The sequence below is a fragment of the Geotrypetes seraphini genome, chromosome 8, assembly GCF_902459505.1.
Source record: "Geotrypetes seraphini chromosome 8, aGeoSer1.1, whole genome shotgun sequence".
In the NCBI taxonomy this organism is placed as follows: domain Eukaryota; kingdom Metazoa; phylum Chordata; class Amphibia; order Gymnophiona; family Dermophiidae; genus Geotrypetes; species Geotrypetes seraphini.
The window spans coordinates 183120690-183134146 of NC_047091.1; the positions used below are offsets into that span (position 1 = coordinate 183120690).

Consider the following 13457-nt stretch of genomic DNA (forward strand, 5'->3'; position numbering starts at 1 on the left):
AACCTGCCGCCAAGCGCCTGCTGTTACTCGCATCCGGGAGAAAATGTTATGTTTCGATCACGTTTATTGGAAACGATAGATCTCGACGACATTCAAAGAGAAACCAAAGGGCTGATCACAGCTTCCAGAAACTAAACAAAGAGGAATAAACGGATACAGCTTGGGAGAAAAATTTAAAAATGGCCTCCCTCCCTCCCCCTCTCTGAATGCCTTCTTTGAATGCCAGTACATTTTTGCCACGTAGACGCCAATTTTCAAAGGGATTGACGTGGCTGAGGATTTAGAGTAATTTAGGCGAAAATCTGGATGGGCCGCTCACCCAAACGTCGCAAGGGAATTGATAGTCAAAGCAATTCCAGTTGCATCAGAGGAGAAGCTTCCGCCCACACGCACGCGACTGCGGAACACTCCGGCTTTCAACAAGTCTCAAACCTTAAAACGCGCCGCGAAGGTAAGGGGGGAGGGAGGGAGATGCACGGACCGCTTGAGGAGTGCCGAAGGGCAGTGAGGTGGCGAGAGGGAAGGGTGGATGCTGCGGGGACGGTGGTCCAGTGATGGGGACAGATTTTTTTTCCCCGTGTCATTCTCTAGGAAGAAGGTCAAAGGCTGCCCTGTTTGACCAGTGACAGGCCTAAATTTGTTCAGACTCTATCCTTTGGACTCTTTCATTAATATGAAAACCAGCCGATCTCAGGAAGAACCCTTCCCATCCTCCCCCATTTTGTTTTAAGTTAATTGAACACAGATAAAACTGAAGTGCTATGAATAGGATGTGAAAAACATCCTGATTTATTTCCTTCTGAGCTACTACTGCTTAACGCTGTGATTCTGGTGTCTAACCAATGTACACTTCCCCCTCCATATTCGCGGGGGTTAGGGGCAGAGCCAGCCCGCGAATAATGTTCGGGCTGGTTCTGCCCCTAACTCCCGCTTCCCCGGGCTATTTTAATCCCTGAAAGCCCCCCCTTAAGCTTTACCTGGTGATCTAGCGGGTTCTCGGGCAGGAGCGATCTTCCCACGCTCCTGCCCCGTGCAGATCGCTCACAGGAAATAGCTGCCTTGAGCTCCCGTAGTCTCTCGAGCCATTTCCTGTGAGCGATCTGCACGTGGCAGGAGCATGGGAAGATTGCTTCTGCCCCGAAAACCCACTAGACCACCAGGTAAGGCTTAAGGGGGGGGGGTCTTACTGGGCTTAAAATAGCCTGAATGAAAATGCTTTTTTTGGTCTAAAACCGCGAATAAATGAATCCATAGATACAGAATTCGCAAATATGGAAGGGGGAAGTGTATATATTTGGGTGTTGTCCTGGATTCTGCCTTATTTTTTAAGCCGCAGATAAAAAGGGAGTGGTGTCTAAATGTTTTGGGAGTTTTTTTTTTTAAACTTGCTTGCTTTGAAAATCGAGATTTTTTTTTGTCCACAGATGACTTTTGAACCATTATAAGTGCGATATTTGGTCCCTACCTTTGATTATTGCGATGTTCTTTACTTTGCGTTGCTGAAGTATGTGCTCCTGGCATTACAACTGGTGGAAAATGTCGCTGCGCGATTGATAGTGGGGGGGCTTCGAAATTTGATCATATCGCACCAATTTTAGTGAGTCCTCGTTGGTTGCCTGTATCTGCTTGAATTGATTTTAAGGTACTTTGTTTGATTTATAAGTTGTGGCCTACAAAGAAGCCGTTGGCATTAAGCAACCTCTTCAGCCTACTCCAGCCAACTCGAGCACTGCGCTCTGATGAGAAGTTCTGTTTGGATGGTCCATCTTGGAAACAGGTGAAATGGTCTCGATTCACTTGGCTAAAGCTGCAGCCTCAGCCCCCTGAGGTTGTGGGTTCGAACCCCACGCTGCTCCTTGTGACTAAACTAACTAAGCTAAAACTTAACCTTATACACCGGATCTTCAACCAGAGAAAGCTCGACGCGGTTAACAATAAATTAAAAAAATAAATAAATAAATAAAGTAAACTGAAATACAAGAGAGTTAGTTTCCAAAATGTTTAGCGAATAAAAAAGTTTAGATGATTACGGAAGAGTTGGAAGGAACTGGGACACCTCAAAATTAGGGGAAGTTCATTCCATAATTGGGGAAATTTTAAACGCCAGAGAGCTGCTAAAATTCTTAACTCCTTGAATTCCTTTCCTAGAAGGAAGAGAAAGTTCAAATCGATGAATGCCTCTCGCGTATGAAAATTGATAAACATTCCATCGCAATCGACCGGTAGATCGGGAAGGCAACGTGAGTCGATCACGGAGCCCATCCCGTGATAGACTCGTGTTGCCGTCTCGATCTACCAGCTGATCAGCCTTCCTCTCCCCGACGTCAAAGACGCCGACGCCGGGCATCCAGTTTAGTCTGTTTTTTGTCATTTCGGTCGGGGGGGGCGGTGGTAGCAGCCTGAAAAAGAAATCATCCTGGCTGGGGTCGGTGTCATGCTCCAGAGCTTCTACAGCCTTCCTATCTGGCCCTCTCCCTTCTACTTGCATCCGGCCACACCCCCTGCTCCGCGGCTCTCTTCGGCAACTCAGCAGCAGCTTCTGACGTCGGGGCCTACCCTCTGCGAGTCCCGCTTGTTTCAACTTCCTTTTTCTACAAAAGCGGGACTTGCAGAGGGAAGGCCTCGATGTCGGCAGCCTGTCTTGATCACCGTTGCTGACGAGTTGCTGAAGAGGGCCACAGGGCAGGGTGTGTGGCTGGATGCAGGTGGAAGGGAGAGGGCCGGATGCAGGACTCGTGGTGGGTGAGGGAGGAGAACGAGAGAGAGAAAGAGAGAGGGGAGGGAAACAAAAGGAAATATTTCATACCGGGCTGGGCCGGAGTGGAGGGAGGGTGGAAAAATTCTGGCTACAAGAAAAGGGCGGAAAGCTGAAAATGGAGATAGTGACACAAAGAAGAGAAAGGGTAAGCAGAACCTACTGAATAAGGATAGAGCTACAGAGGGGACAGGAAGAGGAGATGAAATAGAGACATAGAAGTAATGCTGAAAAAGTGTGTGTGGGGAGATAAAGACATTGAAAGGGCAAATGGTGAACATGGGGTAAAGACAAGGACAGAGACAAATGAAGATTCTGAAAAAGTGGTGAGATAGGGATATAGGTGAGTTGGACACAAACAAGGGTGATGCTGGAAAATAGGTGGAATGGTAATTCTGACAGACACAGAAGGGAAATGCTGGATCAAGGAGAGATGGGGCTCAGGCTGGATGGAATGGGGAGAAATGCCTGGTTGGCCCGGAACTTCCTCTCCTACGTCAGAATTGACGTCAGGGAGCGGAATGCTGGTCAGCACGACGCTTCTGCAGGGAAAGCTTGGGATGGCGGTGGCTTGGGAGCTGTTCCCCGATGGCGGTGGCAGCAAACAGAGTGGCTTGGGGAGAGGGGAGGGAGAAGGAAAGAAAGGGGGCAGGCAGGGAGACAGAAAGAAGGGGGAACAGGGAGGCAGAAAGAAAGGGAGGCAAGAAAACAGAAAGAAAAAGTTGGGGGAGAGAATGAGCTCTGGAGGAGAGGAAACATATAGGAGGCTGAAAGAAAGGAAGAAAGATTGGATGCACAGTCAGAAGAAGAAAGTGCAACCAGAGACTCATGAAATCATCAGCCAACAAAGGTAGGAAAAATGATTTTATTTTCAATTTAGTGATCAAAATGTGTCCGTTTTGAGAATTTATATCTGCTGTCTATATTTTGCACTATGGCTCCCTTTTACTAAACCACAATAGCGTTTTTTAGCGCAGGGAACCTATGAGCATTGAGAGCAGCGCGGGGTATTCAGCGCAACTCCCTGTGCTAAAAACTTCTAGTGTGGTTCAGTAAAAAGGGAGGAAGTATATTTGTCTATTTTTGTATGGTTGTTACTGAGGTGACATTGCATAGAGTCATCTGCCGTGACCTCTTTGAAAAAAACCCCGGAATATGAATAATTAATATTTTCTCTGTCTTTCAGTGTGTTTTGTGGGTTTGTTTTTTTTTTAATTTCATTATTGGTAGATCATTTTGATTTGGTCATTTTAAAAGTAGCTCGCAAGCCCAAAAAGTGTGGGCACCCCTGCAATACATAAACACTTAAACTGAATTCAAAAATAAACCGGGAGCCAATGGAGAGAGAAAAAGCAAAGGAGTCACATGGTCGAATTTGCTCTTTCCATGGATCAACTTTGCGGCCGTATTCTGAATCAATTGTAGTCTTTGAAGGCAGTTCTTAGTGATGCCAAGATAAATGGCGTTACAATAATCTAACCGGGATAATATAATAGATTGGACCAAAACAGAAAAATGACGTTGATGGAAAAGAGATCTGATCTTCCTCAACATTCGCAAGTGGAAAAAACATTTCTTAACCAGACAGTTTATTTGATCCTTAAAAGTAAGAGAAGAATCGTATTCCCAAAATCTTAATTGCCCCCACGTACATTAGATAGATTGTGAGCCCACCAGGACAGACAGGGAAAAAATGCTTGAGAACCTGAATAAATTCATGTAAACCGCTCTGAGCTCCTCTGAAGAAATAGTGATAGCCAGAGCTGGTATTGTGACATCATCATGCCTCATTCAACCAATAAGAGCCAACCTCGTCAGTGATGTCACAAGGGCTTGACTGCCCTATACTTGGCTCACTTTTGCTACATTTTGATTTCTAGAGTGGGGCAGTGGTTAAAGCTCCAGCCTCTGCACCCTCAGGTTGTGGGTTCAAATGCTCCCATTGCCCCAGGTACATTAGATAGAGTGTGAGGCCACCGGGACAGATAAGGAGAAATGCTTACGTACCTGTGGTATATAAATGCTAAAGATAAAAATAAATAAATATTATGGAACCTATTACCGTTTGAAGTAAAGAGTGTTCCTTCCTTGAATTTTAGAAAGATGATTAAAATGGTATTATTTGAGAGATATTTCTCATGTAAGTGGGACGGTTTAGATTGAGCTAATGTAGTAACGCTTTTTTTTTTTTTTTTTTAGACCTTTTGATGTCTTATTTTGTCTGTTTGATGCTTAATGTTAACTGTATTTTTTTATATTATGGGAGTTTTCCTGTAACTCGCTTAGAATTGTAGGATGTCGGCGAGTAAGAAATTTTTTTAATTTAAAAAAAAAAAGTCCACCAATAACCACAGGACAGGAGGAAAGAGTTCAGTTTTCCCCAGGCTCCTCTTTTAGGCTGTTGGGGAGAGACAGGGGGACCCCACTGCCAGGCCTTGCAGCTGGGGGGCTGTTTTTGTTAAGCTAAAGGGTGGGGTGTCACTTTTGCTGGAGCAGTTTCTCATTGTTTGAGGTGGGAGGAGAGGGATCTTCGGAGAAAAATTAGCTGGTTCGAACCTTATTTTCAGCTTGTTAAAATTTAGGAATGTCTTGACAACATAGGCACTTAGGTTCAGCTGAATATTCACCTAACGATAATTGGCTAAAAAATTTTTGGTCAGTGGTTCTTAAACCTGTCCTGTGGGACCCCCCCAGCCAGTTGGGTTTTCAAGGTATCCCTAATGAATATGCATGAAGCAGATTTGCATGCATATCGCCTCTATTATATGCAAATCTGCCTCATGCATATTCATTAGGGATACCTTGAAAACCCAACTGGCTGGGGGGTCCCACGGGACAGGTTTAAGAACCACTCTTTTAGGTCATTTAGTATGGAGGATGTAGGGTTATCATATGGCTCCAGAAAAAGGAAGATGGATTGAGATTAGAGAATGACACGGGGAAAAATTATGTCCCCCGTCCCCGGACCACCATCCTCTGCACCGCCCTGTCCCCGCTGTCCCTTTAACCGCCCTGTCCCCGTCTCTGCCGTCCCCTTCACCGCCCCATCGTCTCTTTCACCGCCCCGGCCCCATCCCCAACTTCAGCGTCTTCTCCTCTCCATCCCCCCACCCTCAGCACCCTTCACGTGGTCCAGCAGCTCCCTCCCACTGGCCAGCCGTACATTTTCCTCCCTCCCTTCTTTTCCCTTACCTTTTCTTGTTAAAACGCGCGTTTTCTATAAGGCTAGGAGCTGTATTACAGCCGTAGCCTTGAAGTCGCGTCAGGTTGCCGGCTAGAAAAGTTTCCTCCGATGCAACAGGAAACAGGAAGTTGCGTCAGAGGAGACTTTTTCCAGTGTGCAACGCGACTTGACTTCAAGGCTCTGGCTGTAATACAGCTCCTAGCCTTATAGAAAACGCGCGTTTTAACAAGAAAAGGTAAGGGAAAAGAAGGGAGGGAGGGAGATGCATGGCCGACCGGCCGGTGGGAGAGAGTGGACTGCCGCTCGTTCACCGCGCGTTCCAGATGGTTCACTGCACCGCGCTAACATTCACCGCCCCATGGGGCGGTGAATTGCCTTGTCCCCGAACTTGCGGTGACTATTTTTTTTGGTCACTGTTTTGGCGGGTTACCCGCGGCTAAACGCCGCCACCGTGTCATTCTCTAATTGAGATATCCAGGTTTTACATCCATTGCTTTCAATGGAAGTAAATCCTGGCTATCTCGATCCATCCTCCTTTTTCTGGAGCCATATGATAACCCTAGATGGGACTTTTTATTTCAGTGCTTTTTTTACACTGGTAAATGGCTTTGAAAATGTCCTTATATAGAGGAAAATGTCAGGGGATGGTGCCCAGACTGTAGGATGAGGGGAGGGGAGTTGACGCAGCTTTTATGTGTGAGAGAGGCTGCTTGAAAGGCATTATAAATCAGATAAGGTAGGCAACGTTGTCTCCGCTCCTTTTTCCACCTGAATCTCTTTGGTAATCTACCTGTTTTTCAGGTTCAACAACTACCTGTCTGACCCTCTGTCCAAATGTGAGGACTGCAACCCGCCCCAGAACGGAGAGAACTCCATTTCAGCCAGGTCAGACCTCAACCCTGCAAATGGCACCTATCCATTTGGAGCCCTCTGCCAGAGACAGCACGGGGGCACGGACATGAAGGTGAGCACAGGGCAGGTGGGCATTGGTACCACTTGGAGCACAAGGAGAAAAAAACCGAAACCAAATACAAGCACCATGGACGTCGAATACTGTCCATAAAACTTCTCGACAAAGCAGTCAAATGCTATACCCCGCTTAAAATCTATAAAATGCACCATTTTATAAAGGTTTATCAGCCGCAGAGCAGTGGCGTACTGTTACTAACTAGAAAACTTTAAAAAAAAAAAAAAAGGCAGTCTAAAAATTGAAAAAGAAAAGATGATAAATCAAGAATTCCTACTTTGATATTCCTGCTTCACAAGCAACACATCCTTCTCTGATTAGGTTAATCACCGCCTTCAATAAGATTTGTTAATTAGCCCTTAATTTTTGTATGTAGCGAGTAGGGGAGGGGTTGGTGCCCCCTATCACGCACCCTTTCCTTCCCCCTTACTGGGTTAGCTTCCCTGGCGCGAGCAGCATCTGTAACTTGCTTCTGGCATCTTGCTCTCCTTCCGAGGTCGCTTCCTAATCACGGGACCCGGAAGACGTTAAAGGAGAGAACTGAGCAGGTTAGAACTTTGTCAAATTGTCAAAAATATCCAAATGGTTACATGATAATAAGCTGGCCCTTAACACATCTAAAACAGAGGTCATGCTATTCGCAGGTAGGGAGGGACAGAAATTAGGAGCCGGCATAAACATCAATAAAATTACACTTAAAGAAGTCGCCAAGGTAAAGATACTTGGGGTTTTTTTGGACCAGAAATTGAATTATCATCATCAAATAAGTTCACACGTTAGAAATTGTTTCTATAGGTTAAGGTTGATAAGATGAAGCATCTCTGAATACTTTAACACAGTGTTTTTCAGCCTTTTTACACCTATGGACCGGCAGAAATAAAAGAATTTATTCTGTGGACCGGCATCGGTCTATGGACCAGCAGGTGAAGAACACAGGGCTAAGTTGTGGGCCAGACCCCGCCCATCTCTACCCAATCTCCACTCCAAACCCCACCCCCATAATAGTACTAATTGCAACTTGCACGTCCCATGCCTCATCTGGAAGCCTTCCCTTGACGTTGCAACGTTAGAGAGAAGGCTTCCGGTTCAGGCGCAGGATGCCCGTAGGAGCCGCTGCCCGTGGCTTTGGGCACTGAATCAGTTAGGAAGAGGGAGCTGGCTCGAAGATAACGCCGCATCGATCGCACCATGGACCAGTGGTTAAAGAACACTATTTTGGGCCTGATGCTCATGCTGGCCCTGTGGACTGGCATCAGTCCGTGGACCGGCGGTTGAAGAACACGGGGCTAAGTCGTGGGCCAGACCCCACCCATCTCTGCCGGTCCACAGAAATTTCCTATCGGTCCACAGGGCCAGCACGTGCATCAGGCCCATAACAGTGTTCTTCAACCGCCAGTCCACGGTGCGATCGATGCGGGGTTATCTTCGAGCCAGCTCCCTCTTCCTAACTGATTCAGTGCACAAAGCCACAGGCAGTGGGTCCTACGGACATCCTGCGCCTGAACCGGAAGCCTTCTCTCTAACGATGCAACGTCAGAGGGAAGGCTTCCAGATGAGGCAACGGGATGTGCAAGGTGCAATTAGTACTATTATGGGGGTGGGGACTGGGGTGGAGATTGGGTAGAGATGGGCAGGGTCTGGTCCACGACTTAGCCCAGTGTTCTTCAATCGCCGGTCCACAGACCGATGCCAGTCCACAGAATAATTCTTTTATTTCTGCCGGTCCATAGGTGTAAAAAGGTTGAAAAACACTGTGTTAGAAAACTAATAATGCTGATAAGTAAAAATTCAGTGGGCAACCTTTTCCCATCCTATTGTTTCATCACCTATGCCCTTTTTATTCTGTTTACAAATTGTATTTAATCCTTTTTTTTTCTTTTTCTTTTTTTCCCTGTTGTGTTTGGTTGGTCTAAAGTTGTATAAACTGTCTGGTTTGATCAGTGTTTTTCTTCCCCCCCCCCCCGATTTTATCGTTATTTGTAAATCGCATAGGATTATGATTTTGTGATCAAATCAAATTTTTAATTAAACTTGAAACCACTCGCGCCCTGAAGAGCTAAAGGTATGGTGGGGGATGGGGGGAATTGAAGGCGTGTGTGCGGTGGGGGAGGAGTAGGAAGCAGGAGAGTTGCTGGTGCCCTGTTCCCTCCCACTCACCCCCCTCAATACACCACTGACCTTAATCGAGCATTAGGTGGGTGTGTCTAGATGTTTGAAAATGGCCGAACCTAGTGGCCAGAATCTACATATGTACGTTTATCCACATTCAAAAGATGTATTAGGAGCTAGAGATTGGGATTTCCTGGTTAGCCTCCCAATCTTCAGATCCCAATCCATGCAGTCGCTCAGCAGTGACATCTAGTGGAAGGATTTAGACCTGTGACTTATAGGGTTCTGGAAGGTAGAGAATAACACCTGAAAGGGACTGTGCGGTAAACCGTAGTAACGGTCCGCAGTCCGGTAAAATTCCCCTGGGCGCGTGGAAAAATAAAAGTTGCTACCGCACCGTGTGAACGGCGAACGCTGTTTCTCCCGTGGTAATGCAGCATCCCAGTATTTAGCGCTTGTCCCCCCCCCCCCCCCCCCCGTTTCTGTACTCGCATCGTGTGCTGAATTGATCTGCTGAAGTCTGCAGGAAAAAAGATCCAAGGCCTTACAGCGCCAGGCACCCCATCGCCACCATCGCTGTCTTTCTTACTAGAGTACGCTCGGTTTTTTTTTCGTGAAGCACCACCAGTCCCTGTTTCTTTCTGGACCCTACTGGGCAGGACATTTTGCCCTGTTAGTTACTTCCAGTTTTTGCTATCTGTGCAGCATGAACAGTGCCAGAGGTTTGGGTTTTTTTAAAAAAAAATATTTAATGTGGTAAAAAACTTGCCCAAGGCCAGTTCAACATTCTGCGCAGTTTGTGAAGGGAATAAAGGCAGGAATGTGGCTCAGACAACTCTGCCTGGGGGCTCTAAACCCAGCCTTCTGTTACATAAGCAGCACAGCGGGGTCAAAAGAGAAATGTGGGCTGCCGGTGTTTCATGAAGCATGGTGTGTGTTTGCTGCATTGTTCGTTCTACTTTTCGGGAGCCGAGAGAGCAGTGAGGAATGTGCTTTGATGTAGAATGTTAATACCTTTATTAAAATGTTTTGCAAGGAGGGGGGGAAATGGATAAATTCATTTCTCCACATAGTTTAGACCAGGGATCTCAAAGTCCCTCCTCGAGGGCCGCAATCCAGTCGGGTTTTCGGGATTTCCCCAATGAATATGCATTGAAAGCAGTGCCTGCACATAGATCTCATGCGTATTCATTGGGAAAATCCTGAAATCCTGACTGGATTCCGGCCCTCGAGGACCGGAGTTGCCCACCCCTGTTCTAGAATCTTGTTACTCTTAGAGACTCCGGAATCTTGCTATTCTTTGGGATTCTGTATGGAATGTTGCTACTCCTTGGGTTTTGGCCAGGTATTAGGGACCTGGATTGGCCAGCGTGAGAACGGGCTACTGGGCTTGATGGACATTGGTCTGACCCAGTAAGGCGATTCTTATGTTCAGGGGTCTCAAAGTTCCTCCTCAAGGGATGCAATCCAGTCGGGTTTTCGGGATTTCCCCAATGAATATGCATTGAAAGCAATGCATTTTCATAGATCTCATGCGTATTCATTGGGGAAATCCTGAAAACCCGACTGGATTGCAGCCCTCGAGGAGGGACTTTGACACTCCTGGTTTAGACCTATCCCAGTTTCTTGAATCATCTAAAGCAGTGGTTCCCAACCCTGTCCTGGAGGACCACCAGGCCAATTGGAAATACATCAGATAGGAAAACATAAGAAATGCATAAAATTAAAAAAAGACCAATAGCATGCATTAGGATACAAATTTATCAAATAATTGTATCTTTAATAATTTTCTAGAATAGAAGTAGGAAGAAGCTCCTAGCATAGTTTTTCCAAACCAAACATTCAATATAGCAGCCTGAAAAGAGAGGGTTCGCTCAAGGAACCTCTTATCTAATATAATAAAACACTAGGCCGCGCATACGCACTTCCTATGTGTGCGCCGGTTTTCCATGAGCTGTAGCGACACATAGGAAGTGCGCATGCGCGGCTTACGGTCTGTCCTGTTGAAAGACGCAGCGGTGGATATTCGCATGATCCCCGCCTGCGTTCCCTCCCTTAACTTTGCCGTCGCCGCCTCTCCGCTCTGTCTCTTCCTCCCCCCCCACCCCGAGACGGATGTCGACCACGGCGGCCCGAGTCGAATGTCGGCCGCGGCGGCACAAGAATGCAGGGTGGAAGAGGCGCTTGCGCTGGGTAGAAGAGGTGCTCGCGCTGGCGCAAACAGGTGGCTGAGGCCCACAGCCAGTCTGGGAGAAGAAGATGTGCATGATGGGCTCGCTGGCCAGAGACGAGGCGCCCACTGTCCCCGCAGGAAAGGTTCCTCGGCCAAGAACACAGCAGCCCGGCCCGCCAACAGACCACCACGTGCCTGCATCAAAATCTTCAGCAAGACTGCTGGAAGGGGGCGGAGCTCCTCTTGAGTCTGCCCTGGCAGGGAGAAGAGGTACTACTAGACAGGAGGGATCAGGTAAGGGGTGCTGCTGGACAGGGGGGAGGTAATTCTAGCACCCATTAATGTAACAGGCTAAAAAAACTAGTAATAACATAGTTTAACAGAAGAAAATGTGAACAAACAAACTCTGTGTGAACTTATTTGAGTGGTTCAAAGAAAAATGGGAAACAGGGTAGCCAGGCGACATGCCAAAGATTGATTTATATCAAATAAAGCAAATTTAAAGAAAACTCTGGCCTCAATTGACAACCAATGAAGTTTCTGATAATAGGAGTAAAATGCTCACCATCCTCCTTTTTTTTTTTTTTCTCTTCCTTACATCTTTCTAGGTTACATCCTCTAAGCTGTTCCCGCACTATGGCATGGTTGCTGCTAGCGGACCAACCTGGGATGATGTGCCCCCATTTCAGTGGAGCACCTCCCCTTTTAGTAGCCTAGTGCACATGGGGCATCCTGACCTCTGGAAGTTCCCACCCATCGAGGTCCTGTGGAACTAAGACCGAGGTGTCGGTGATGCAAATTCTGCTGTTGGAGAACAAATGATCAGACTGGTTGGAGGCTGTAATGATCCTGGTGGCGTGGCCGTGTCCCCAGTCGCTGCACAGACAGGAATGAAGCTCGGGGCCTTGGATTGTGGAACATTTGGAGATGCTTCTGGCTTCCACCAGTATCGTTAAACCCTCAAGCTGCAAAAACTGGTCTGGAAACAATTATATGGGACAAAGTGTCAGGAGGGAAACGGGAGCCTTGCGGACCAGGCATGCATGCATTTTGTGCCTTCAGCCACTTTGTAAAAACCTCATGAATGGAACATGTTCTAAAGCAATGAGTAGATAAACATATTTTTCTGTATTTTTCAAAAAGAAGAGTTTGGGCAAGTTTGCAGAAGATTCCCTTGTGGCTCGGGAAGATCAGGGGTGAGAAAGCTTGTCTTTAATACACCGTAATCAGACTTAGCCGGGCACAGAAATGTAACGGGTGGAAGCCCAGCTGCTGCCCCTGTGACCTTCTACACAAGTTGGCGTTTCTCATTACTGCAGTTGGTGTCTACTTAGACCAGTCATGGGCAAACTACGGCCCACGGGCCATATCGGGCCCGTTTAGTTTTTTAATCCGGCACCCCTGCTGACCCTCCCATCTGAACCCCGCCGACCGAGAACCCTACATACCTCCCTCCAGAGCAGCTGCTTCGCAGCCTTCTCTCGTCAGTAATGCGGCACACGGAAGGCTCCAACGAAAGAAGGCCGCAAAGCAGCTGCTCTGGAGGGAGGTATGTAGGGCTCCTGGTCTGCGGGGTTCAGATGGGAGGGTCAGCAGGGGTTTGGCTGCACAGCGGGGGCGGGGGCGGATGCTCAAGGGTTCTGCTACACAAGGGATGGGAGGGAGGGAAGGATGGAAGCTGGACAAGGGTTTTGCTGCACAAGGGAGGGAGGGAAGGATGGAAGGTGGACAAGGGTTCTGTTGTACAAGGAATAGAAGGGAGGGAAGGATGGAAGCTGGGCAAGGGTTCTGCTGCACAAGGAATGGAAGGGACAGGGCCACCATCAGGGCAGTACTACCAGTCCTGCATTCAGGGGCCCAGAGCTGACAGGGGGCCCAGGCTCCCCCAGGGTCGCAAGCATAGTCTCCTCTCCTTCTCCTACCTGCCCTGCCGCAGCACACAGCCGAACAGAAGTCTTCCCGATGTCAGCGCTGACGTCGGAGGGAGGGCTTAAGCAAAGCCCTCCCTTCCTCCAACGTCAGCGCTGACATCGGGAAGACTTCCGGTCGGCTGCTTGCGGCAGGGCAGGTAGGGAAAAGGCAGTCGTGTACCGAAGGGGAGGGGGGGCGGTCCACCCCAGTGCAGCCATGGGGGGGAAGTGTGCACAGCCGGTCAGGTCCCCTTAGCCTTGTGGCGCTTCCTCCGACCGACCGACAACAGGCCCGGCCGACAAACCTCCCTGCCCTGTAGCAGCGAATCTAAATTACCTTCTTACAGCAGCTTCAATAC

General features: G+C 47.8%; 1 protein-coding gene across 1 annotated transcript in view; it reads left to right on the forward strand.

Moving 5' to 3' along the window:
* The window catches only part of PLBD2 (phospholipase B domain containing 2), a 47181-nt gene extending 34872 nt beyond the window's left edge, over nt 1-12309 (forward strand). The window contains exons 11-12 of the mRNA XM_033957460.1: nt 6741-6903; nt 11797-12309. Of these exons, the coding sequence (XP_033813351.1) occupies nt 6741-6903; nt 11797-11964 (331 nt within the window). The 3' untranslated portion in view covers nt 11965-12309. The remainder of the gene's footprint in view (nt 1-6740; nt 6904-11796) is intronic.
* Nucleotides 12310-13457: the final 1148 nt, after the last annotated feature.